General features: G+C 42.1%; 1 protein-coding gene across 3 annotated transcripts in view; it reads right to left on the bottom strand.

The window, feature by feature from the left end:
• Positions 1-386: 386 nt before the first annotated feature.
• Positions 387-27,997, bottom strand: part of Astn2 (astrotactin 2) — a 777,558-nt gene continuing 749,947 nt past the window's right edge. Inside the window, exons 6-9 of one of the 3 annotated variants that reach the window (XM_013030185.1) lie at positions 16,870-16,970; positions 15,157-15,340; positions 882-1,115; positions 549-650 (exon numbers count right to left, since the gene is read on the bottom strand). In XM_013030185.1, coding sequence (XP_012885639.1) covers positions 599-650; positions 882-1,115; positions 15,157-15,340; positions 16,870-16,970 — 571 coding nt within the window. In that variant the 3' untranslated portion in view covers positions 549-598. Of the gene's footprint in view, positions 1,116-15,156; positions 15,341-16,869; positions 16,971-27,997 lie in introns of all 3 variants that reach the window. The other 2 variants (XM_013030186.1, XM_013030183.1) reach the window with 2 other exon arrangements.

Genomic DNA, 27,997 nt, shown 5'->3' with positions numbered 1-27,997 from the left:
CTCAGTAAAATTTGCTCAATGAATAAACCAAAGTCCCTTTGTATCATTCCGCTGGTAAGAAACACCACCCAAGCAGAAAGAGAGACAAGAAGAATTTTTAATGCACAGAAAGTCCTGCAGGGACTCTGGGCAGACCCACAGGTATCGGGAAGAAGCAGAGGTCCTGGAAACTCATTAATGTCAGAGGTGGGGGGGGGGGATGAAAGGAAGGGAGGGAGAGAGAGAGAAGAAGAAGAAAAGGGAGAGAGGGAAAGGAGAAAGAGAGGGAGAAGGAAGGAAAGACAGAGAAAGAGGGAAGGAAAGAGAAAGAGAGAGGGAAAGAGAGAAAGAGAGGAAGAGGGAGGGAAAGATAGAGGAAGAGAGGAAGGAGGGAAAAGAGAGAGAAAAGAGATAGAGAGAGGAAAAGAGAGAGAGTCTTTAGAGACCCAGCTTCCTCCCTGCAACAATCTTCAAGGCTTTCTTCCTGGTGCTGTCTCTCCAGAGGTCTCCTCCAGGGGTCCATGATCGGAAGGAATTTGAATGTGGCAGAAGGGAGGAAGGAGAGGAAAGGCCACTTGGTCTCTACCTGAAAGCTCCTGCCCTCCCCACTGACTTCCATTCATAAGAAAATGTTTAAAAAGGAGAGACATTTGATAAGAGTCAAATAATATCTTAGAAAAAAATAAAGATAGAGAGGAAAAAAAAAGAATAATTCCATTGGTTATAAAGTTCTCTGTCCTCTTTATCCACAGGAGAAACAGTTTGCTTTGGCCTTGCTGGCAAGCTTCGTCTCCCAGGCCCATCCTCAGCTGCCCCTTGCCCACCCAGGCCCCAGGATCCAGGAGAGTACCGCTCTCCCTCGGAGAGTCTCTGTGCTCATGGAGGGTAGTACCCTCCCTCACCGGCCCTTGGATTCCCCATAGGTGTTTCGGGCCATGGACACCATCTTCTCCTCGCATGTGATTTTGGTGTCCTTGAGGATGCTGTACCACACCATGCCTGCAGGCCGGACCTCCTCACTGCGGCAGAAAAGGTAGGGCACGGTGTCTACTCGGCTCTGGATGTAGGGGCTCCGCAGGAGGCTGGAACAGTGGCTGCTCACTCTCTCCAGCCGCCGCAGGATCAGGTGGGCCTTCCTGAAAGGCAGAGGAGACAGTAGTAGTTAGGGAAGAAGTCCAAAGCAGGAATTAAGCCTTAGAAATGGTGACTGTATGTCAACAGACCCCCAGGAATGCAACTTGCTACAATGACTTCCTACCTACTTTCCCAGCCTAGCTGTGGTATAGTTTAATACCTATTCAAGCCAACAGCAATACTAACTACTCAGGAGGCTGAGATCTGAGGATTGCAAATGTAATTAAAAAGCCAACCTGTGCAGGAAAGTCCTTGAGATTCTTATCTCTAATTAACCACCAAAGAAATAAAGCCATCATCCGTGCCCTGCATCTTGTATATACATTTTTCTAATTTGGGGAGGGGAAGGGAAATAACAAAATGCTGAAATAAGGATACAGGTCTACCCATTGTAACAATGGGTAACAACAAGACACTTCCTTGAAAACAAACTTTACAGCTTTGTTGGGGGGGGCGTGAAGAAGTTAGGGAGGTAGAGGTGGGGAGGGAAGGGATAGTAGGAGAAAAACAAAGAAGGGGGTAACAATGCTGAATAGGAAGTGTACTCATTACCTTACTCATGTAACTATAACCCCTTTGTACAGTATCTTTACAATAAAAAATATATATTAAAAAAAAAGAAAGCCATCAGTGGCTCACACCAGAAATCCTAGTATTCAGGAAGCTGAGACCTAAGGAATGAGGTTTGAAGCCAGCTTGATGAAGGAAAAATCTGTGAGACTCTTATCTTCAGTTAACTACTAGAAAGCCAGAAATGGAGCTGTGGCTCAAATGAACACTAGCTTTGAGCAAAAGAGCTCAGGGACAATGCCAAGGCTCTGAGTTCAAGCCAAAAGGCTGGCACAGAATAAACAAACAACAACAAAACCTCTTCAAAATCTACCTGAAGACCTATCCTCTTCAGGCATGCGAGTGTAGAAATCCAAGAGGCAAAAACCTCTGACCTAGTTTTTTCAAATAGAAATAGAATCAACCCTTGAAAGTTTGAAAACTATCAGCACAGGAAATCTGATCAAACAGAAATTGATTTTATATATATATATATATATATATATATATATATATATTTAGTATAACTGGGCATCAGTGGCTCATTTCAAGGATCCTACTGTTCAGCAGGCTGAGAGATGAAGATTGCAGTTAAAGCCAGCCTAGGAACAGAAAATCTATGAGACTCATCTCCAATCAGCGACCAAAAAGCCAAAAATGGGGCTGTGAATCACATGGTAAAGCTTCAGTCTGGATCACACAAAAGCTCAAGGACAGTACCCAGGCCCTGAGTTCATGCCCAAGTATCAGCACATACATATATAAATAAACACAACAAAAATGACAACTAAAATCTGACACTTGCCATGTGCCTGTGTTATCTGCTTGCCAGGGTGGTGTATTTTCATCCATTTAAATTTTTTCACTTACTCTTTACATATAGTTCTAACACCCCAGTCTTTTCACAACTATAGGTGAGCAACATGAGTGAAGCTCAGAAAAATGACATTATTAGACTCGAAAATCAAGTTAACCGTTGGAGCTGAACATTTGAGTCCGGGGCTGAACACTCACAAGTCCTTCCTCCTGTCTGCCTTTGTCTCTTGCACTCTCTCATGGGCTTTTATCCAGTCACGAAGTTCGGAAATTGTGTCCTCTGCGATTCTCTTTTATCAAAGTCTAAATATAAATGTCCCCAAATCAGAACTTCTTAGTGTTCCACTTTTCCCCATCTCTAAAATAGTGAGGACGGTCTTATCTTCATAAGCTGGTTAGGAGATTATGTATAAGAAATGCCCAGACACTGATAGTCAGCTTCCATTACATGATAGTTATAATGATAAAGATTATTATGATGATACCTCCGAAACTAGGTTAAGCAGTAGACTAACTAAGGAAGGAATCATTCTGGATGGTGGTCATCTTTAAGGATTTATCCAGAACACATTATCACTTAGAGGATCTCAGAGAAATCTGATAGTATTGTGGTTAAAGCTAGGCGTGATCTAGGTCCAGAGTTTCTTTTCTTTTTTCTTCTTCTTTTTTTTTGTCAGTCATAGAGCTTGAACTCTGGGCCTGGGTGCTGTCCCTCAGCTCTTCAGCTCAAGGCTAGTGCTTTACCACTTGAGCCACAGAGCCATTTCCATTTTTCTGGTGGTTTACTGGAGATCGGAGTCTCAAGGACTTTCCTGCTCGGGCTGGCTTTGAACCATGATCCTCAGATCTCAGCCTCCTGAGTAGTTAGGATTACAAGTGTGAGCCAGCAGTGCCCGGCTAGGTCCAGATTGTAAGAACAATTGTAAAGGACATGCTAAACACCCTGCAAGAATACAGCCTAAAACTACCAGGTGACAACTAACAGCCCCACACCAGTCAAGACAATAAAATGGGCTTAAAGCATTGCTGAATGTCCTTTCAGTAAGAACCACTAATCTGGTGTGACCTACTCAACAAAAATGTGGAAACTGAGTCCTAGAGAGAGAAAGGAAGGTCTTTTCCCAGGTATACTATATGTCAGCTCCATTGTCAAAATGTTTGTCTCCCATAAAATCACTTTTTTTGTCTATATTCCAGCATCTTTAAAGCTTCCCAGAAATCCTATGAGACTAACCCAGAGGCTCTCTCTCTCTCTCCTTCTGACTTCCTCATGCCCTTCTGAGACTCCAGGAGAGTTTTACAACACTGACCCCACAAATGAGAGGCTATGTTAAGCACCTATGTGGCAGCTGGAAAAAGACTTGGCTATGGATTAGATTTCGTACCGACAATTTATGAGGTGCCTTTCAAAAGTTCTCTTTGTATAGTTCACCACTTGAGTGGAATATTTCTGGAAGTACCAAGGGTTCACCACATTACAATCATACTCTTTCCATAACCCTCCCTCCTCTTAGGCAAGCACACCACTACCAAGAGCCCTCCGAGATGATGTTCATTTCTCATCCCTCTTTGAGATCTCACTCTGTTCCTGACTAGCGCTATGTCCTTTGGGATATTTACTTCCCATCTCTAAACCTTTGGGAATAAAAAGGGCTGTTGTGAAGACAAGGGAGATACTATAATACTTGCTCAAGAATCTAGCATGTGTCACACAGCTCAACTTCCATTTAGAAGCACCAGTGGGAAAGACAAATGAATGGAGATTATAATGCAGGAATGCAAGAATACAACAGTGATTGTCTCAAAAAGCCATATAAGCTGAATAGGAGCAGAGGAAGGTTCTCACTAGAATGATGGATATCAAAGAAAGCTTCCTAGTGGAAACTGAAGTGTCAGAAATGTGTAGGAGTTGGATAGAGAAGAGGTCATAGATACAACAGAAAACCAAGGAAAGGCATGGGGATTGAAGATAATGTAAGAGCTTTGAAGTATTCTGGCTGAAATACAGGGCCCCAGTAGGCACCAGAAGTAGCAAGGATCCAGGTTTCTGGCTTCCCACCAGTGTCCTCACATGACCCCAATGCATGGAGTAACAGTACACTTAAAGGCTCTAAAGCACTGGCTACTTAGATTCAAGTCCCAGCTCAGCCACTTGTAAGCTGGGCTATTTGGGATACACTTCCGCACTTTAGTTCCCATTGCCTAGTCTTATTTATAACGTGGGCATACTGTAAACTACCACAATGTATTGTTTTATACTTACAAAGGAGTAATGAATCTATAGTGAGCACTCCATAAATGAGGTCTATGATTATTGTCGGGAGGGTAAGTATGGGAGGTATTGAAGGGTTTAAAGAAGGAAAATAACTAGTTTGACTCTGGATTGTTTATAAATATTTTTGGCTGCTTTGGAAATGAGTAGAGGAAGGCCATAATTGAACAGTTTTATACTTTGGGGTGCTGGTTTGATCTTTCTCTCTGAAATAGTTAAAAAGTAAAAAGCTACTTAGTCTGTTTTGTCTTAAATCTGAGGAAAGGGGATAGCATATTGCTCAACGCATCGGCTTACAGTAGGGCTTAGGTAAGTCAATACATGCAAAATGCTTTGAAAATGGCTAACATGATAAACTTAGGAAAAAAAACTTAGAAAGTTAAGAGCCTGATATATGTTACAAACAACCATCACCAAAATCACCACCCTTACCACCCTCACTATGACCACCATTATTGTGCTATTGAGTATTCTTTGCATGCCAGGCACTGAAGATAGGTATACACTGGTTGAAGTCTTGACTGCCTTTATAAGGCAGAGCAGGAGACACACAGTCAAAGATGTTTACAATCTTTAAGTCAGTGATGGAGTGGTGGATTGGAACCCATGCAGAGTATTATTGGATCTAGAAGGCAGGCACCTAATCAAGAATTTGGGAGCTCAGAGGAGTCTATCCAAAGGCTGTGATTGCTGAGCTAGGCTTTCATGAGATCAGACGGTGGAGGAAAGAAGCTATCTCAAGTGAGACCAGAAAGAGCACCAGACAGTTTGAAATGGTCAGTACAAAGAATGAGTAGAAGTCCAGTGAGCTTAGCAGAGATCTGACCATCTCATCTAAGCTCTTCTCTGCTATGTAGAGAGATCTGAATTTTAGTTTTTGCATGATGAAGGGTCCATGCTGATCCAGACAGTCACAAAAAATAAGAAATAAATACAAAATGAACTTGGAAAGGATAATTTTTTTTAACATGGCCAAAGGTTTTGCCCCAAAGACCCAGCCATTTCCTCAGAGAAATTCTTGGACTAAAATTCAAGTGGACAAACACTTCTTTTTTATGAATAATGAAACTGAGTTCTGGAATGAGAAAATGAACTGCCTTAAAGTATGCCTTAAGTTATTAACAGGCAAGGTTCCTGATTTCATTAAGATGAAGCAGTTAGCTCTTGAGTCGCTGATTCACGTTCCAGCTCTACAACTTAACATCTTTGTACGTTATGAGGAAGTTCTTCAATCTCCCTTAACTCTGGGTTACCACATCAGCAAAATGAAAATAACGATTGTGTTGTAGCAGGATGATTTAGCATAGGTAATTCACTTATCTCTAAGTAAATGGTAGGCACAACTCAAAGTAGCATTAATAGTAGAAAGTCAGACACCATTAGGACAAGTTACTTTTCTCCTCTGTTTCCCCATTTGTCAAACAGCAATACAAATGTTTATTTTGAAGAACTGTTGTTAGGCTAAAATAAAATGACTACCATAAATATCCCGCTCATACGTAGTAGTTACCAAATGTATGTATCTAGACAACAAAGACAGGAGGACTACAAAGGTAAATCCAGGGAGAAACTGGATGGAGGTGATCAGTGGCTGGAGAGGAGAAGGGAAAATGAGAGCAAATATGCAAAGTGTTGGGTAATAAATTGTAGGCAGTGGACATCCATAAATCAAAGGCCAAGCATACTTTAAACTTTCCCTGGAGGGGAAATCCTAGGTCAATGACCACTTTTCTTAAATACCAGAAATGGAATCTTCCACTTTGGACTTAAGGTCTCAGGCTTGCTGGGATAGGAAGTAAGAGGTGAAGGAGCCACACCACATGCTCATTTATTGTACATCAGCAGTCAAGAAGGAGACAGGGTTGGCTTGCGAAGGAATCAGAGGCTGGGCCTGGATACAGCTTCTCCGGGAATTGTAGAACCTTTGACCAACCATTCAGTTCCCAGCATCATTACCCAATCAGTTGCTAAAATAGTTATCAGACAGAGACCTAATTTCTAAAGAGATGACAAAGGAAAAAGAAGAGAATCTGAAAAGAAATGTTCCCATTGGCCTCCTCACTATCTCCTTGAGTGGAGCTTTAAATGTCTCTGTGTCAGGCTCAAGCTTCGTGAGAGTTGAGGACATGATGTGGTTGCAAAAAGCTGGAATACAGATGTACAGAGGGTAGATTAGAGGAAATAATGACTCCACTGATACTGCTCTGGTCAGGCCATATCTGGAGGGTATAAGAGTGATGGATAAAGAATGTAACCAAATTATGATATTGGATGGAGTTGCTGAGAGCAGGAATAGAGAAGAGGAGGAACTATAGGAAGAGTTATGTCGCTCTGACAAAAAGACTGTGCAAAAAAACGGACAGTCAAGATGGTAATAGCTATAACTAAACAGCATCACATGCCAACACCATCTTAAATTTAACCCTGCCACAATTCTAAAGTGCATACTTTATTTCCAGTCTATAGGTGGCAGAAGTGAGCCCCTGGCCAGTCACATGACTTGACTAGAGTGATAGAGGGCTCGAAGCCAGATTCAAATCTCTGCAGCAAGTCAACCAAGTGCTATGAAAGAAGCCATCCTAAAGTAAACAGAAAACAGGTATTGTTCAATATACGAAATACTCTTTCTTACAACCTTAAAGATAAAGTGTTCTAACACAAGACTTTCTGTACAGTAGTGTGTCCCCCTTCATTAGAGGAGATTAAGTCAGGAATATTTTACAAAGGAGTTTGCTGGTAGTGGCAGATGGAGTAAAGGTTTCTTGTGATTTATTTGTGTGTTTTCCATGTACATGGAATGGGCATTGGATCACAGAAAAATACCATCTGTTTTGTGTCTGATGAACAATTTACAACAGAACCTGATATAAGATGATTGCCACAAAACTGAGTTTCTGAGATGAGAAGGCCATATTCATTGAGGTGGTAATCATGCTTCAAAGTCAAGGTGAAATTTCATCTTTGGGAAGTCTTATAAAGGTTCCCTGCTATAAGTCATGGTTTGTCCTTCAGTGCTGAGGCATTTCAGTTCTCTGTTGAGAGCCACAATGTATTCTCTCTGAGTTTTGTATCTCCAATGTGTTATACTGAACAAGCAAGATGCTGATTTAATGCCAGAGACACACTTTGAATTGAGACTTTGATTCTTGAGCAATTTGTAGAACCTCACTAGTTTTCTGTTGTTAATCAAAGTCTATTGTTCCAGTGATGGAATGAAATGTATATTCATGGATCTACAATGGATATATATATATATATATATATATATATATATATTATAACATATCAAACAAGATATATCCATTATGCTCATATAATAGGTGTTCACCTAATAGTTCTCACCAGTTTCTTGGACCATAAATAGTTCTTCTAGTATCTAATGCTTAGCTGTGCAAAAGGAATGGAATAATAAGCATGAACTGACTTGAAATTCAAAAATTTAGAAATACAGAAATTCTCTAGCAAGGGTCAATAAAAGAAATAAAATAGGGCTGGGAAGGTGGCTCAGTGGTAGAGTGCTTGCCTTGCATGCCTGAGGCCCTGGGTTCGATTCCTCAGCACCACATAAGCAAAAAGAAAAAAAAGCCGGAAGTGGCGCTGTGGCTCAAGTGGTAGAGCACTAGCCTTGAGCTGAAGAGCTGAGGGACAGCGCCGAGCCCAGAGTTCAGGCCCCACGACCGGACCCAAAAAAAAAAAAAAGAAATAAAATAACACAAGAGCGTTATGTGACCTTAAAGACACAATTAAGCAATTGGAAACATTTATTTAACTTTATAATAGTAAAGAGATGGGTATTTTTAGGGACCCAGGAGAACAAGATTCTGTGTGATAGGTTCATATAATGGAATGGTTCAAGGGCCCTTGAAAAAGTCAATACAGCAGAGTGCTGGTGCCTCATGCCTGTATCCTAGAAAATGAGGAGGCTGAGATCTGAGGACCTGGGTTTGAAGCTGATAGGGCAGACATGTCTCTGACACTCTTACCTCCAATTAATCAGCCCAAAGTCAGACGTGGAAGTGTGGCTCAAATGGTAGAATGTCATCAGTGAGTGAAAAAGGCAGGGAAGCGTGCAAGGCCCTGAGTTCAAGCCCCAGTACCTGTGCGTGAACACATGAGTGCATGAACTTATATATACATTCACATATATATGTGCACTCTATTCATATTTTTTTGCTTTTTATTTTGTATACTTTTGTACCTTTTGTATGATATGGAATGAGCAAAAATTATTTGGAAATTAAATAAATGTTTCTACTTTGAAAATCCAAAGATACTCACATATAGTTAAAACCGATATAACACATTTGTGTTGTGAAGCCATGCTTTTGTGACTTTTCAATAGTTCACTTGGGATTCCTTTCAGAATAAACTTGTAGCAAAATTTAGCTCCAGATCACCACCTCCTCCTCGAAGAAGAAAGGTAGCAGAGCTTAGATACTATCTGAGGATATAGCGCTTCCCATCAGGTTTGGAGAATGATTTGTAAGACATTAAGTAGAAATGTTCTTGGTTGGCTTCTTTTTTTTATCCCTCATAAGAAACCACAAAAACCGTCTTTCCTTCCTTCCTTCCTTCCTTCCTTCCTTCCTTCCTTCCTTCCTTCCTTCCTTCCTTCCTTCCTTCCTTTCTTGCTATGGGGTTGAAGCTGGTCTCAAACTGGTCTCCTGATGACTGGATGTGCTGACATGCAACACCACACCTGGCTCACAAGACCTTTTCCAGAATTGATTTCTTTGAAATGAATCATGGACACTTGATTCAAAGTCATAGTATATGCCTCTAGTTTTTAGCCTTTCTAAGACAGAGATGAGATGTGATTGTTTCAACAACAGCCTTTCAAGAGCGAAAAAGACAGTGTGCAATTCACTGTGCAAAATTCATCTTCATTCCTAAAATGTCAAAATATGCAAGAAAAAACCCAGAACTACATCTTGGTGTCCAGAAATATGGCCCTAAAAGCCCATCTATGCTTTCTTGTCGTGTAAAAATTCCAAGAGAGTTAATCCAAGATAAAGGAAGGGACTAATGCAATCTTAAAGGCATGAACAATGTTGTACCCCATGTTTACTTTCACTAAGGGTGCCTCATTATCTTCCAGCTCTTTTGAAATGAGAAGTGTACATTATCATGCAACGTTGAAAAAGATCTCAGACTGAACATAGCCTTTGATGATTCTGTGATCTCTTAGCAATGTCTGTTATGAAAGTAAGAGTAGCAGATACCCTACACACCCCTCTCCTAGTCTAGAGAGATCAGTTTCACTGAAACCAAATCTCTTCCAAGTATTTTCTCTCTTCTCTCTCCTCTACCAATTTGATCACATATAACTGAACACACAGAAGAGCCCAAGCGGTCAAGGATGCTCTGACTGGAGGAAATTCTGGTCCCTGGCCACCTATTTGCTTCTTATTTTATTTTATTTTTCAAGTCTTCTAATGGGAACCGTATGGCTGGGACAGCTGGGTGTCAGCAGGCCTTCTTGGAGCAGCTGTTTGCAGTAACCTATAGTTGTCATGAGAACCAGGCTCTAGGGAACGCTAGCCTGATAGATTTATTAGGCAGAGGTAAGAGATGCCCTTTGTCACTAACTTTTATGAGGGTATGTCACTCTAGATTCAGAGAGCAGTTGAAAAGATTTGGGAAGTTTGGTGATTGTGAAAGCCAAGAGGATCTTAATAGAGTTCCCATGATATTAGCCCTTAGTATGCTCCAGGGAAAAATTCTTGATCTCCAGAGCCAACCTAGATCTTGGAGAAACAGGATGTACAGGTCTGGAGGTGAAATGACACTCAAGTTGTCTCTGTTCTCTGGTTTTTAAGACCTTTGGGGATTTATGGTTCCTTGGGTTTCCCAGCTGGAAGGAACTTTGGAGATAAACCTTTTATTCATTTAGTTTTTTTTTTTTGTACCAGTCCTGGGGCTTGAACTCAGGGCCTGGGGGCTTTCCCTCAACTTTTATGATCAAGACTAGTGTTCTTCCACTTGAACCACAACTCCACTTGCAGCTTTTAGTGCTTAATTGGAGATAAGAGTCTCAGAGACTTTCCTGCCTGGGGCTAGCTTTAAACTACGTTCCACAAATCTCAGCCTTCTGAGTAGTTAAGATTACAGCTGTGTGCCGTGAGTAACTGGCTGGAGTTAAACCCTTTTATGTTCCCAAGGAAATCTAGAATGGGGATGGAACTTGCCAAAGGTCCCCAAGGTCAAACTGTAAGTTGGTGGCAAAACTAGGTCTTGAACCTTGACCTCTAGGCTCTAGAGAAATGCCCTGCTCTCTCTTCTTTACATGTGGGTTCTTCCTTCAGCAAGAAAGCTCAGGGACAGAACCCAAGCACAAGGTTCAAGTTCTAGGACTGCTATGAAAAGTGGGGGTGGGGGGATGGAGAGAGGTTGTTTCACGTGACTTCTGAGAGAAAGGATAAAAATTCAAGCAGGATTTAGAAAAGCTGTCAAGATCTGACCCTTTCTAACATTTCAACCTGACTTTTCCTTTCCTCTCTCACCTTGACTGCCCCAGTGATAATTAAAGACCCTGTCTAAAATGTATTCTTACTTCACCCCATGTTTGTTACTGTGTTCTTCCAATGAAAACATCCTCCCTTTTCCACGTGGAAGAATCCTTGTTCATTCTTTGTCTCTGCACATTAACCTTCTTATCTTGTACAGAGATTTCTTTTTCCTTTGAGCTCTATGCTTGGATTTGTTCCTCTAGCCACCTATAGATCAGAATACATCACCTCAGGTGTTTTAGGGACCGGCAGCATTGGCCTCATAGGTTACAAGTTCAAAATGCAGGGCCCAATCCACACCACTGTGTAGATACCAATTGTGACCAAAAAAAATACCCATGTTATTATTATTTGGGAAATATTGCTCAAAAGCATCTTTCCATTTTCCTTTTCATAGCCTGCATCTTGTGACATGTTCCCCTATGACTGTCAAATGACTGGTCTCTGTTTCACTGAATGTTGAGTTATGACAAGGCCTGATCTGCCTTCTCTAGTCCTTGATTTCTAGCCACAATACAGGATGTGGCACATTATTAGCAAATGAATCCATGTCAGTTAACAAAGTGAGGTCTCTTCAAGTTGTTGGATAGTTTCAAGTATATCACAGTTTTTTTGTAAAATTTTTTTTATTGTAAAAATAGTGTACACAGGGGTTACAGTTACATGAATAAGGTAATGTGTCCATTTCCTGTTGAGCATCGTGACCTCTTCCTTTGTTTTCCCCCTACTATCCTTTTTCTATAATTCGTTAGATAGTAAGAGTTCCTGATTGCAATTATTTAATAAATGTGACCTATAGTTCCTTGAGAACTCAGAGAGACCTCTGGGGTGGGGCTGAGGTGGGGTACCCAGAAAAGACTCAGCAGGTGGGGGCTCAGCTATTCGATGCTAGCTCCTACCAACATGACGAAGCATCTGGACCATACATTTGTAGATTTGCTCCTGTATCCAGTTATTAGGCAAATATTTATTTCACATCTATGTTTCAAAGTGAACATAGGAGGAAGTAAAGGTGGAGTGAAATGGTAGAGTACCAGCCCTGTTCAGGGGGTCGGGGAAGGGGAAAGCCAAGTTCAGTACGAGCACACACACACACACACACACACACACACACACACACAGAGTGAATATAGGACACAAAATACTACTAAATTATGAATGAGTTACATTGTTGTAGGGGTGGACGAGAGGTGATAATAAGTAAACACACAAGCAGCCTAAAACACTGAAACCTACGAGTTTGATGCAGAATTAAAACATGGGTGGAAAGCCAGGCGCTGGTGGCTCACGCCTGTAATCCGAGCTACTTAGAAGGCTGAGAGCTGAGGAGAGTGGCTGAGGACAGCGGTTCAAAGACAGCCCTTGCAGAAAAGTCCATGTCGTTTGTGAGGCCTGAACTCTGGGCCTGGTCATTGTCACTCAGCTCTTCAGCTCAAGGCTTAGCACTCTACTACTTGAGCCACAATGCCACTTCCAGCTTTTTCTGCTTATGTGGTGCTGAGGAATCGAATCCAGGGCCTCATGCATGCAAGGCAAGCACTCTACCACTGAGCCACCTGCCCAGCCCGTCCGTGAAACTCTTATCTTCAATTAGCCACTCAGAAAAAGCCAGAAGTGATGCTGTGGCTCAATTGGTAGAACACTAGCCTTGAGCACAAGAGGCTCAGGGACAGCAACCAGGCCCTGAGTTCAAGTCCCAGGACTGGCAAAAAAAAAAAAGAGTAGAAATGGATCTTAGTTTCTATATAAGATTCATATAAGATTCTGTATAAGATTCACTTAAGATTCCACTGACTGAAACAGAAACTGGATCAGGGCACTAGTTCATCTAGATTACCTTTTAGATAAGAAGACTGAGCACTAGAAAGAAGCAGAGCCCAAAGTTGTATGGGTTTATTAGCAGGGCCAGCAGGACAGACAGATTAGGATACAGCAATTTTGCTTCTTGCTAATGTGGCAGGGTGGCATATCAGAACAATCTCAGGATACTAGAAATCTCAGAGAAGGAAAAGGAAACTGGGTTACGTGGGTTGGGGCTAGGCGGGGGCAGTAACTGGGGTCTGGCAGGTTAGGGAGTTATCATAGTCCTTTATTACCAAGTAGGTTGCTCTGTCTCTGTGGGTGACCAGAAGGCCTTTCTAGAAGATTTATGTCCTGGAAGTCCATAAAGGATCCTAGCAGGTTGTAAAGACAGAGTCAGGAGTAGGGTTCTGGTTTAGCTTCCACCTAAATTCCCTAAGCCCTGTGAAAAATGCCCCATAAAGTGGAAAGCCTTTTTCCATTCAGGAGCAAGATGGGAGCTCAGAGGACTCACACAGTGGCTTTCATTTAGGGGTCTCTATTGCTGCCTGCCAGCCCACCGCTTTCTAGCTTTTATCTATAGCACCCACCTTTCAAGTGGAGGGGAGAAAGTTGAAAGTCCAGAACACAACTAAACTGATAAGACAGGCCCAATCCTCCAATGAAGCTCTCATCAAACTCCTCTCATCTCTTGGGAGCCTCAGAGTCTTAGGTCATCTCAAAAGTTCTACTGGATTAAGATGAGAGTTTCGTGCACAATTAACTTCTGTGTTCCATGCTTTGCAGCTCTGGGCATCTTACTTAACCTCGGAAAATCTCAAGGAACTTCTTCTTTTAGAAAATAGAAAGAAAATCCTTGCCTGGGTCATTTAGAAGCTTTTATAGCATGAAGCCCCTGCCCACTGAGTATCCCAGCGAGACACAGTTCTCTTCAAGGTGACCTGTGCTACCTTGGCTGAGACTCTTTGGAGTGTTGGTAGATGCACTTCTTGCCACAACTACTGCACTTTTTACTCCTTGCTTTTTCTGATCGATTCCAGACGGCTTTTTTCCCTTAAAGATAGGATTATATCACTTGCCTGTGAAAAACACTGAAAATACTTGCTATTGCCCTAGAGAGATAAACCAAACTCCTTAACCCTATTGGAAGAACATTCAGGATTTCAGGCTATGGCCTCTGTGACCTTGTGACCTCTCCCTTCTTATCTCTAACCACAACTACAGGGAGATTCTTCATTTCTTGCAAACATAGAACTCACCCAAATATAGAAGGGATTCTTCTGAAGTAGGGGAAGGGATGTGAGGTGTTAGTGCTCAAGATGATCCCAGACCCTATGAATCACATTTGGGCAAGTTGGTTAGATTTTCTCCTGTGTTACCCTTCCCATCCTTCAGATTATTTAAAAAGAATACCGTGATTGGGAGGTGTGCCTTTAACATTTCTCTTATTAAAATGAAAAAAAAACCCTGCTATGTACAGGGAAAATCTCTTGCTTCAATAAGATTGAGGGACAATTTTGTTCTGTGCAGGTTTTGTTGTTGTTTGATTATACTAATATTTATTTTTATCAATGACTATGTTTCCTTTTCTCTTAAGGACGGGTGAGTTTGTTTTCCCTTTATGAGATAATACAGTGCTTTTTTCTTCTTTTCTCTTTTTCTTTTTTGGTGCTTGAACTCAGAACCTTGGCCACTATCTTAGCATTTTTGTTCAACCTTAATAATGCTCTACCACTTGAGCTATACCTCTACTTCCTGTCTTTTGCTAGTTAATTAGAGGTAAAGAGTCTCATAGACTTTCCTGCCTGGAATTGCTTTGAGCCTTGACCCTCAGATCTTAGCCTCTTGAGTAGCTAGTGTGAGCCACTGGTGCCTGGTAATACCATGTTTTCTATTCAAATATATATTTCAGTAAGAAGCCTTTTTCTCTGCTCAACACCTATCTTTAACCCTGACATAACTATACTTATCAGCACCCAGTTATTTATTGGATATAGCCCACTGTCAGTATAAGGTAAATGGGTCCAGTAGAATAAACTGGAAATAAAAAAGAAAACAAAAAGTCTTCCTCTCTACTCACATTTCAGAAACACATACCTGGGCCCTAGCTCATCCTCACTCCTCCAGACAAAGTCACCAAACTTTTCATAGTGAGAGTTGTAATGGTGTTGGACTCGGAAAAGCATGGAGGCTGAGACTTCCATCAGCGTGTTGTAGGCAGTCTGTTGCTCCTTCCCGCTTGTGTACCCATTGTACAGATTGTAGATCTTGTCAGCTATCTCTGAGAGGAAAGCAGTACAGATCACTGACCGGGGAAGCAGTGAGAACAAAGCATGACTTGCAAACACGGAAGGCAGAGCTGTGCCGGGACCTCACTTGTGCGGTCTTTGGAGACAGAGAGGTCTTAATGCCGTCCTCACTATGACATTGACTGGTGTGTCCCCCTTCCCTATCTAATAACTGAAGATCAGAAGTAAATGTAAATGTAAATGCAAAGAACTCCACACAGATCCTTTGTACACATGTCGTGTTCATTATAAACTCAATTAATGATTGGCTTATTGTGCTCCTGACTTAACAGAAAATTCCAAGCAAATGCTGAGACTTTGTCAAATTGTGCCAGCTCATCTCAGTGTTCTTTCTCTATTACCCATCTGAAGTATTTCCTACATATTTCTATGTATGTACGTATTATCAGGGCTGATAGGTCCTTGCTCAAAACTTTTAAAGACCATGCAGACTCTTTTTCTTACCATTGAGGGCCATCCCTACTCCTTCAGTCACTCCTGCTAAAAGCCTCAAGAGAAGAAAGCACATTCTTCCAGCTTTGAAGCATCATCTGATCAAAATCTGTGTCCCCAAATATTAACAATGGTTACCTCTAGTAGAATCTGGGGCACTTGGGATCAAGAAAGGAAAAGCACTGACTTTCTATGATATTTTTTCATTCTAACTTTTCTTATTTTTTAAAGTAAGTATATGAGTTATGTGAAAATAAAAACAATAATAAAAATTAACAATAAAATGCCTCAAGTCTTCTTAACTTTGAGGCTTGGTATCACACTGTCTCCTCACATCCACTACCACATACAGCATTGATTTTCAAGCTTCTTATCCATGTAGAACATGGGCTTGTAAACTTGTTTCCACTGCACTGGCTGGATCAGAGAATTCTGGAAATAATTGTTCCACCAGGACTTGTGAAGTACCTTACATGGTACTTACTTACATGGTAAGTACCTTACCATCAATGTGAAGAAACTATACAGATGCATCATTTAGTGGTGGATCTAGATGACGAGTTGTAGTTTGTCAGGTGGTCTTACCTGATATTTACAACCTCATGGACCAGGTACGACAAAACTTTAATCTTGTGTGATAACTATGACTGCTAACCACTAAACTGTGTAACGGTATGGCAGAAGGGTGTGCTGTGATCAACTAGTAATGTCTGCATGGGTGCAAAGAGATGAAATAGTCTCCTAGATGCCACTCATTTGCCAGCTTAACCTAGAAGGCAAAGCCAAAGGCCTCTGATCATTGTCATCTTTGCTTATCACTCAGAACGTGGAGAAACTATAAAAATCGAGTCTTTCCCCCCGGCAACAATGTTGGCAATTAATCTCATTTTTTCCCCCTCCATGGCTTTGATTTAATTTAGCTACATATCTCTCCTTCTTGGTTTGTCCACGTTCTTTTCCCTTTGCCAGTATGCAGGTGTGTTTTGTGGTTAATGACTACTGGGGGGCAGAGACTAGAAAGGGAGCTGATAGCCTCACCTTTAGCACAGGATAAAACCGTGTCACCTACCTTCTGCCTTGTTGTCATCCACTAGTGGACAGGCCGTCCTCAGGGTCACTGTGCTGAGCTCAGAGTGCCTCCCCCGTGTGTCCACAGCATACAGAGTGAACCTGCAGCACAGCAAGAAAACAGAGTGACAGGCTGAACCTTCACAGGAGGCCCCGAGGGTTAACTGAAGAGCACCAAACCGTGGCAGAAAAGTAGTAATCCAAACGACTCTGGGATGGGTCAGCGGCCAGGGAATGATTTCAAAAAGAATAATAATTTTAAAACTTTGAGCACTGCCTTTGAGGCAGTGTTTAATCTCCTAATTTGCAATGAAGCAAGCCAAAAAGGCAGGGACTTATTATCACCCATATTTCACCAATGAAGACATGGAGGCAGAGACTGTACATCTTTCCTTGTACTCATCATTACTGAGAGCAAAACTGGGGCTTGAATCCAAATCGTCCCAGTCTGTTAAGTGCTGAGGTTATAGAGGTAAACAAGAAAGTTAAGGTCCCTGCTTGAATAAGATTAATCAAAAAGTAAACTAAGAATCAGATTGTGGTAAGCGTGATAGAGGAAAGGTAAACATGAGAGTGTAGGGTGAAGGTGGTTTTGGATAAGGTAGTCTATAAAGGCCTTTCTGAATCAGCAGGTAAAGTCTGAGCTGGTCTTGAATAATGAGATGAAAATCAACTTCTAAGAAGGAAGAATTGAGACAAGAACACTCCAGGCAGGAAAAGCTGTCAGGACAAAGACCTTGAGCAGAAAAGGAACTTGGACTGTTGAAGGAATAGACAGCTGGTGTACTGGGGCAAGTTGAGATGAGCTGGAGGGTCTGTGGGGATATTACAGGCCAGGATAGGGAGTCTGGGACTTGTATTAGTTACTAGCCACGCCCCCAAAATGTCCTACGTATCTCAATGTTCTCTTGGTGAAAGTAGACCTGTGTGTTTTAGATGGAGACAACTGATAAATACAGACCTGGTAGATGCAGGTCCAACCCAAGAACATGGATTTTCTAATAGAGCAGCCTCTGTTTACCTGGGGGAAGCTCTGAGTTCTGTCATTCATGCAAAGTCTAAGAAAGGAACAGGGAAGGCTTCACAAAGGCCAGAAGACTTACAGGTTAAGAGTAATAAGAAGGATTGTGCATATGAGTGGCCTGATCATGTCATGCCTTCCCGCCCACTTATGGATAAGAATTCAGTGTATATGCACAAAATTGAGAAAAAATAAGGGAAGGGGGTGAGTCAAAGATCAACATGCATCATGTTGATATGTTGATGCATTGTATTCATAAACTGTTTTGCTATATGGTACCTCCTTTTTACAACTATTTAGGATAATTTTTAAATTAATAATAATAATTTTTTAAAGTTGGGTGTTGTAGACCATGCCTGCAGTCCTAGCTATGTAGGAGGCTGAGACCTGAGGATCACAGTTCAAAGTCAGCCCTGGCAAGAAAAGTCTGTGAAATGCTTATCTCCAATTAACCACCAGAAAACTGGAAGTAGTGCTGTGACTCAAAGTGGTAGAGCACTAGCCTTGAGCACAAAAGCACGAGAAAAGCACCCAGGCCCTGAGGTCAAGCCCCATGAATAACAAAAAAATAAAAATAATAATAAAAATAGAATTTAAAAATAGACCCTAAGTCCTAGTGTCCTATTCAATTTGCTTTCCTACTTCCTCAGTACCTCTATTTAACTCATGCTATAAAATGTACATAGTGGTATGATTATCAGATTTTAGAATAATGAACTCTCACTAGTTGTACATCTTAGACAATACATATTAACTACTTGTACAAACTAATGAATATATTCTAAGATCCTAATATATATCGAGCATTGAGCTAAAGCAGCTTGACCTACATTATCACAATTCATTCCCAAGCACTCTTTAATGATAGGTGCCATTGCTATCTTTATTTTATACTTAAGGGAATTACACAATAATGACTAAGACTGGCTTTGTGTTGTCTGATTCTATATCTTATTCATGAAACCATTGTTGGCTACTCTCTTTAGCCACAAATCTGCAGATATAAATGTTGTATACACACACACACACACACACACACGCTGAATCCCAGTGTGACTGAGGTAGTGCCACCTCATAGATTTTTCTGTCTCATGAAATCTTAAAATAATTGCCTTCATTACTTTCGTCTGTCAGGACAGGAAAGTAAAGGTAAAGTCTAGGCAATTTGACCAAAATCATAGATTTAAAAATGAAAAGAGCTAAGCCTATAATCGTACTCTGAAAGTTGTACTTCTTGCTCTCCACTGACATTTTTCTGCTTTAGCTCTGCTAAACAGCTCTACATTGGTTTGGGGGGGTCTAAGCTTACAAATCTACCTGGACCCTGTCAGCTTTGAGACTTCATAATCTCATGCCTTAAAGATTGTTTATATAAAAGCTCCCATGAGTCAAAACTTCTTAGTGTAAAGGGAGGGAAAAGTAGCAGAGAAAGGAGATTGGTCTTGCAAGTGGCCAAATTTAGGCTCATATTCCTGTTATGCTTCTGTGCCTTGTGTAAGTCCTTTACCTCATTGAAGTTTCTTTAGCTCTCTGCAACAGGTATTGTGACAGGGAGACTATCACCTTCCTTACAGGTTGAACGTGGATGGAGATGAAAAGTAAACGATCTCCAAAGTTATCATTGAGAGTTCTTAGAAAATGTGGGGAAAGAATCAGCAAGAAACGCAAGAGCTGGAAATAGTGCCCACTTAAAACTTCAGCACACTGAAGGCTGAGGTGGGAGAGAAGGAAGCAAGCAAGCATGCAGGCAAGTGAGTGAGTGAGAGATAGGAACAAAGAAAAGAAAAAAGAAAGTGAATAAAAGAAAAGAAAGAAAAAACATGAGGGGGGAAGGAAGGAGGAGAGGGACAGGAAGAGAAGAAGAGAGGGGAGGCAAAGGAAATAGAGGGGAGAGAAGAGGAGCAGAAAGGCTGAAAGAGAGGGGAGAGGTGGGGAAGGGAAGAGAAGAAGAAGGTAAGGAAGGGAAGAGTAGAGTAGGGAAGGGAAGAATAAAGTAGGGAAGAGTGGGAAAAGGAGGGGAAAGGAAGGGAAAGGATCTCATTTCTCACTTGTTTTCTCCATCAATACAATGAGGAACACTTTGCAGACTAAGCTGCTTTTACGAAGTTATCTCAGTGATTACAGGGAGTCACATGTGAGGAAGGTCTGGGAGTTGCAGATTGGTATAAAGACCATATACAACACTTGTATAAGAGTACACATTATTTATTGGACTTTGAAAAGAAGATGTATTTCAGGTGAGAGTTACATAGAGAGGCTTGTGGTGAATGGAACATGTAATGGATCCTGAAGGCCCAGGATAAACTGAATATGTTTAACTCTGTTTTCCAGTTGGCCACTTAGATTTTCATGACGTTTCTGCCATGTGATGTCTCCATCAGAGGATCCAGGGTCTGCTCTCTGCTTGGCCAAGCAGAGAGGTATCTATGATGCTGTTGATGAATAGCACTGTGCTGGGAAGTAGCCTTCGGTGTTAATTTACTTTTTTTTTTTCAGTGCTTGGGATTGAACCCAGATCCCTGCAAATGCTAGGCTAGTTCTTTACCACTGAGCTATACCCCTAGCCTAGTCTTCAATGATAAATTCTAGACAGAATTTTCGCATTCTCCATCTACAGTTTGAGTATTCTTTGGAAGTCATTTGACCCTCTCTGAACTTCAGGCTCCTTACCTATCACACGGGGTGAAATTATCCATAGGTCACACATTGAGGATCAAACCCCAGGGACACAGGCATCATAGTAATAGTCCCAGGTCAATGTTTGCTCCTTAAAAGTCGTTTCTATTTGTGTTGGTTCAGTAACCAGGTTTGTCAGTGGAAGCCTCAGGATGGCAGAGACCTTGGGCCACCCAGCTCGAGGTGTGTGCAAGGCAGGGAGGGAGGGGTGCCAAGAGGAAGATGTCAACCTCACAGACTGGGGTCAAAAGTCACAAGGCCATGCACTTCCTGCCTGTCTCGGTTGTAACTGTAGAACTGTTCCAGAGACACATCTGAAATCAGTTAGAGGACCAGGCTGGGCTTGGAGGGCTTTTTTGGTGAGGGGGAGAGAATGATAGGCCTACATATAGAAAAGAGGAGAGAGAGAGGAGAGAGAGAGGGGGGGGAGGGAGAGGGAGAGAGAGAGAGAGAGGGAGAGGGAGAGGGAGAGGAAGAGAGAGAGAAGGTAAGAGAGAGAATAAGGGAGGGGAGAAGAGAGAGACAGAAAAAGAGAGACACAAAGACAAAAGGACACAGGAAGAAGGGAAGAAGCAGAGGGAAGGGAAGGAGGGAGAAGAGAGTTAAGTTCTGTGTTTTTCAGGGGATCAGGAAGGGTATGAGCTGCTCTTTACTTGGCATTATCTCTTTAATGAGAGAGAATGTAACCTAAAACTCCCTCCCCCCACCCCCTAACTTTGAATCCTCATTTTATGGATGGAGAAATCAAGGCTCAAAAGGGAAAGTGACTCATGTTTATACTTTTGTTTTTGGTCGGTCGTGGGGCCTGAACTCGGGGCCTGGGCGCTGTTCCTCAGCTCTTCAGCTCAAGGCTAGCGCTCTACCACTTGAGTCACAGCGCCACTTCCGGCTTTTTCTGCTTATGTGGTGCTGAGGAATCAAACCCAGGGCCTCATGCATGTGAGGCAAGCACTCTACCACTGAGCCACCTTCCCAGCCCTCATGTTTGTATTTATGTCTCTTGTACTATTGACTGACTGCTTAAGGCAAGCTTTGGTTATAAAAGAGGTGGCTATAAAGGATGAAGCGGGGTGTGCTTTTTAGGAAGCAGAAGCTCCAAGCCCAAACTATTGCTATTCCTACTGTGTTTCAGTGGAAAGACTATTGGCCAAAGGAGCAGGAAGCTCAAGTTTAACCTAGCATTTCCACAGACTGTAGTGAAGGTGTTGAATATCTAAAGTAATATGGACTTCATGTATCAAACTGAAATGAAGCCATGTACTGATTGATGGTTCACACCAGTAATTCTAGCTACTCAGGAGGGCTGAGATTTGATAGCAAAAGTACAAAGCCAGCCAGGTTGAAAAAGTCAAAGAGACTCTACCACCAATTAGCTAGAACAAAACCGAACAATGAAAAACCCTAGACTAGAGGTATGGATCAAGTGATAGGCAGTCTTGAGCAGGAAAAGCTGGGTGAGAGCATACAGCCCTGAGTTCCAACCCCAGTACCAGCACAAACAAAGAGATAGATAAAACAAATAAGAAGTTGGCACAAAACAGCAAGCAAAAAATACTTCCTGGAGAAAATCCAATGAAAGAATTGTTCACTGTCTCCTTGTCATTGTGAGGACATTGTTGTTCCTATTAGCCTCACCATTTTCTGGGACAAAGTTGGTCATTCTCAGGACAAACTCCTTCCTGGCAGCCTTGGCTGTGGCTCCTTGCCACTTTTCCATCTGTACTTTTCTTTCCAGCATTTGTTTTTTGTAGCTTAATGGAGATAAGTGTCTCAAGGTTGCCTGGGCTGGCTTCAAACTGTGATCCTCAGATCTCAGCCTCCTGAATCACTAGGGTTATAGGCATGAGCCACAGTGCCTTGCATCACCTGTACAGTGAGCCACATATAGGCTCTGACTAGGTTATCCTTCTTCGGCCGAACACCCTATTATCCGTCAAACCTTATCTCTGGTGTACATAGCACATAACTCAGTAATGCCTGGTCACTTCTCTGTAGTCCCCCACTTTGAGTCTGTGGGTGTCCTTAGGAGAATATAGCTCTGGCTCATCTCTAAGCGAAGGACACTGGCCCCTCCAACACTCAGAATGAGTGACAGCCAGAAAGAATTTATTCAATCATTATTTTCAAGGTCATTGCCCACGTCTGGAAATCTGCCCTCTTATATTTAACCTGAACAAAAGATGCCTTGATGGAAAGTTTTGGTAAGAAGGGATAGCAGCGAGATTAAAGATCTGGCTCTGCTCAGGTATTGACTGTGTGGGGCTTTACCTCAATCCTTAAAAGTGAGAAGCACTTTACCTTAAATGTTAAAAAGCCACCACGCAGGGTTCTTCTTGTTGGGATAAAATCAGATGTGGTGTGGAAAGAGCTGGGCATGGTGCCTGCCATGGGCTAAGCCATAGATGAGTAATCGCTGTCGATCGTACGATTATTAGCCTTGTTATGCCACTGCCCAAAGTTCTGACTTCAGCCCTCTCCACCCCACACCTGGAGTAGATGGCCTTCAGTCGAGATGCGAGGAGGGAGGGTGGAAAGAAGAGCTCTTGCCAGTTCCCCTCAAGACCCCCAGACCTCCTTGCAGCAGGGGTGAAAGAAAGAAACGGAGAAGTTAATTGGCGGTGAGAGCTTCTCACAGATCTGACAGGGGGTAAGAGCCCAGATGAAGCCCCAGAGCCCCGTGTCAGGCACGGGTCCCCAAGAGCCCAGGAAAATGCGTTTGAAGTCTCCAGGCCAACGCCTGCTCTTCTCCGGCCACCACATGATTTAGGCATTCTGGGGAGACAAAAGTCTCCTCGCTGATTTGAAGGGAAACAGATGTTTCCAGGCCAGAGGGCCCTGGTCTTGTAAAAACGCTCCTTTCCCCCCACCCCAACATAGCTTTGGCAAACAACTTCCTTGAAGTTCACACTTACTGACCGCCCCCCTCCATCACTCCGCTCCCAGCCTGCTTTCCCAGCAAAATGTGGCAGTCAGGGGTGGTGGGAAAAACACCCCAAGTCCCAGCACCAGCTCTGGGTGTGAGGGATGGGATATTGGGGACACCCACCTGGATAAGTCTTAGTCTCCCTCCTATCTCTATTTAGATCTAACGGTCTATGGAAAGACAAATCTCTTTTCTGACAGAGTGGGTTTTATTCCTTCCTGATCAGTCTCCTCTCCTTCTACTCTGGATTTCACTATGGATTTTGCCAGCTACTGGGCAAGTAGCACCTTCACCATTAAGCTTCTGTTTCCTTATCTATAAAACAAGGAATTAAAAGTCCATCTTACAGAATGGTGAGAATCAGAATTCAGCCTTCCTATGACCCTTTTAGGTTCTTGTGAACAAAACTGGGTGCCATACCTTTTCCCTTGTGCTACCCACATGCTCAGGCAGTCTGTATCCACACTAAGTGTACAATGTTGTTTGAACCTAGCTAGAGGTACAAGACTGCTAGATAGCCTATAATCTAAAGACTCGGGTCCTTAATCCAACTCTTCTCCAGTAGTAGCAAGAGCACTCTCAATTGTTTTGGGCCACAGAAAGACACACTATGAAGCTGGGCACTGGGGCTCATGCCTGTAATCCTAGGTACTCAGGAGGCTAAGATCTGAGGATCCCAGTTCAAAGTCAGCCCAGGCAGAAAAGTCTGTGAGACGTTTATCTCCAATAAACCACCAGAAAACCAGAGATGGGGCTGTGGCTCAAAGTGGTAGAGCTCTAGCCTTGAGCAGAAGAGCTCAGCACCCAGGCTCTGAGTTCAAACCCCATGACCACCACCAACAACAAAGAAGAGTATGCAAGGGTTATCCAGAACAGACTCTGGAGGCCTGACTACCTGAGCTCAAAGCTTAGTCCTATAACCAGCTGACTTTGTGACTTTAGACAAGTATATTAACCTCTCAGTTTTTGCCTTCAAATTATATACCATAATATTACCTATGTCAAAGGGATGGGGAAAGAACATGGTAGGTGACAAGAAAGCAGCAGGTATTATATGAAGTGCATGTATTTACACTTGTAATCTTTTCTATAATGGATTTAAGACCATTAGTCCCAAGTCCCTCATATCTGTGATACTTCACCTTGAATGTGGAATAGGCTCAGGTGTGCTTTCACTAGCAGAGCATGGTAGAAGAGAGACTGTGTGACTTTTGAGTCTGGACATGCAGAGAAAGGCAACTCCTACCCTGCTCACCGAAATTGTCTCCCTAAGAACCAGAAGTATCCCATTAGCAAGAAACCTGACTGCTGGAAGGCTGCTGTGGTATGAGGATGCCAAACCACAGCTGGAGGTCATGTGACCATGAGTAAAGGCGCCTTCAGAAAAGTCAGCCCAAGGGATGATGCTGGCTCATCCCAGGTTTGAACCCTTACAATTCAAGTCCCATGCTCCACAGAGCAGAGAAAGCACACCAAATCCATGGAGAGAACAAAACGGTTATTTGAAGCTGCTGCTGAGTTTGGAGGTCATTTGTTATATGATCAAGGGCAAATGTAACAACTCCCAAGCATGGCGAGCAGGGTCAGCAAACTACAGCCTGTGGGCCCAACGCTGGCCTGCTGCCCATTCTGGAAATAAAGTATTAATGGAAAACAGCCACTCTCTCTCTCTCTTTGTCTGCTTGTATTTTTGTGGCTGCTTTCACACTAGAGTAGCAGATAGGAGTGACTGTGACCATAACACCCACAACGAATAAAATATTTGCTCATTGGGTCACTGGAGGAAGGTTTGCAGACCTGGATGTAGAACCGTGGCATTATTCACAGAATGTATCTCATTTGGTCCCAGAGAGGCTCAGAGTACTCAGGACACAAAGTCCACGGTCACAGCTCTTTTGGCCCTTGGATTGAGGCTACAATTGTCTGCTGAAGATCTAGGCTTCAGCTTGAGTATCGACACCAAATAAGCAGTGTGGCCTTAGATAGCCTCCATTTCCCAGATGTCCAGTTTGGCACTTACTACTAGGAAAAATTATCCCTGCTTCCTATAGCCTAGGAATATCAAGGTTAGCCTTAAGAACAACGAACAGGCTACTGGGCACCAGTGGCTCGTAACCATAATCCTAACTACTGAGGAATAAATGAATGGATTTGAATACGCAAATATTCCCTCTAAGTTCATTCATTCATTCCTCAACTAAGCCAACACTTGTTGAAAGAAAAGTTCAAGTTGACACTGAGTTTGGCTTTAGCCACAGTTATTATCTTTGTCCTTCCCTTTCACCCCTTCTTGTTCCTCCTCTTTTACTCCTCCTACATTTATCTCCATAGCATGAATCAAAGTAATAACACACAGCTGGACTGACCATCATTCTTAGCTGGGAAGCATTTAGCAAGTTTTGAGATAAAGCAAACAGACTAATATTATAGTATGATGATAAGAAATATATTAGGTACAGCATATCCAATTATTTCATTCCAACTTATATTCTTGGGTTCCTTATTCTTTGAATGTGTATTGGGCAGCATTTTGTTTGCTGGTGGTGGTAGTGGTTGTAGGGTTTGAACTCAGTGAGTACTGTCTCTGAGTTTTTTTTATTCAAGGCTAGTACTCTATCACTTTGAGCCACAGCCCCACTCCTGGTTTTTATGGTGTTTAATTGGAGATCAGAGTCTCATGGAGTTTCCTGCTCCCGCTGGCTTTGAACCATTGTCCTTGGCACTCAGCTTCCTGAGTAGCGAGGATTACAAGCATGAGCCACCAGTGCGGAATCCATTTCCAAAACTCAGATATGAACCATTTTCAAACAACTTTGGTAATAGAAATAATTTTTCAGAAAGAAGATGTAACTTGAAAGTATGTTAAAATGAGAAGTACAGAATATGATTTCTAGGTTCTCTCTTGTCAGTAGCTTATTTTGTGGATGGATCAGTATATCTAACCTCTCTGTGCCCCAGGTATTTGATGTGAACCCACAGGGATGTCATAAAACCAAATAGCCATTACCGATGTGAAGGTACATTAGAGAATCTACGTACCTTCCCTGGGCATCTACTATATATTGTACTGGGAGCTTCTACTCTTCTGGAGAATAGTAGTCTGTTCCCTTTACAAATGTCCAGGAAAATCATCTGATGAAATTCAGTTCACGAAGAAGGAAGTGACCACAGGAATCTGAACTTATTTTTCCAAAAGCTGTAGAGATAGCAGTGGTAGTCCCGTGGGGCATGCCACTTCAAGTCCAACACTATTTGTAAATGACATTTTTAGTCATTCATTGTTTCCCAACCAGGTCTTGAGTCACACTTTAGAGAATTTGTGGCTAATGAGAAGGATGAATTTCATATTGCCAAATTGACTAGGAAGAGACCTTTCTAAATAAACATCATCATCCACTGCCCACTTTCAACATGAACATTGTTTCTCTTCTGTGTTCTACCCAAAGTCTACTTTTTCCGCAGTGCTTTTGATGTCAAATTTTGTAAACTGTAAACCCAACAAGGAAAAGCAAAGCAGAGTCCATTGATATGTATTAACCCCTGGACATTAAGCCAGGGAATCTTTCATGTATGCTAGTTCTTATCTACTATAAGCTGAGTTCATCTACTCCCTACTCCATATAAGAGGTCCATTTTCCCATGGGTAGGGGAGGGTAAGGGAAATGAACAAACCCTGTACTTGTTCACTCAGTTTGGAAGACTGAGCTGATGTTCTAGCTTAGTCTATTTCCTGTTTTTATCATCTCCAAGAGCCTTCTCCCAATCTAGAAACTGGAATAAATAATATTTGTTTCACAAGATTGGGATAAGAATGGAATGACATGGGAAACATCTAAAAGAGTAGTTGGCACAGTAAAAAAAAAAAAACAACTATTGTCTTGCTTACTTATGAGATTTAAGTAAAGTAGAAACAATGCTTCTTAATAGTCAAATATTTGCAAAAGTGATTACTTACTACTCTAAGTAAAAATACTGATTTTTTTCTTTTTTTTCTTTCCTTTTTTTTTTTTTGCCAGTCCTGGGACTTGAACTCAGGGCCTGGGCACTGTCCTTGAGCTTCTTTTGCTCAGGGCTAGTGCTCTACCGCTTGAGCCACAGCACCACTTCTGGTCTTCTCTGCTTATGTGGTACTGAGAAATTGAACCCAGGGCTTCATGTACTCAAAGCAAGCATGATACCACTAAGCCACATCCCAGCCCAAGTGATGGGTTTTTATAAAATCTGACTAAAGGTCCATCTCAAACCCTGCAGGCATAACGCATCTACAAGGTGATGTTTCCTTGTTAGTCACACAGTGACAATAGCATCTATTTTAAATAGTAGATAACAACAACAGCAACAAAGATAAATCCTCTTGTGTCTCTATCTTGGGGTTCATTTCCCTCAGCACCATCTTATATGGTAATGTACTTATAATGTACAATGTGATTTCTTTTGTATGTTCTTCAGCCATGGTATAATCCCTGGTTGTTGTTTTTTTTTTTTTTTTTTACTGTATTTGCTTCCAGT

This window comes from Dipodomys ordii, unplaced genomic scaffold (assembly GCF_000151885.1).
Source record: "Dipodomys ordii isolate 6190 unplaced genomic scaffold, Dord_2.0 Scaffold127, whole genome shotgun sequence".
NCBI classification, from domain to species: Eukaryota; Metazoa; Chordata; class Mammalia; order Rodentia; family Heteromyidae; genus Dipodomys; species Dipodomys ordii.
Note: the sequence above shows the minus strand (reverse complement) of the source record. Positions and strands in the feature narration are given on the sequence as shown.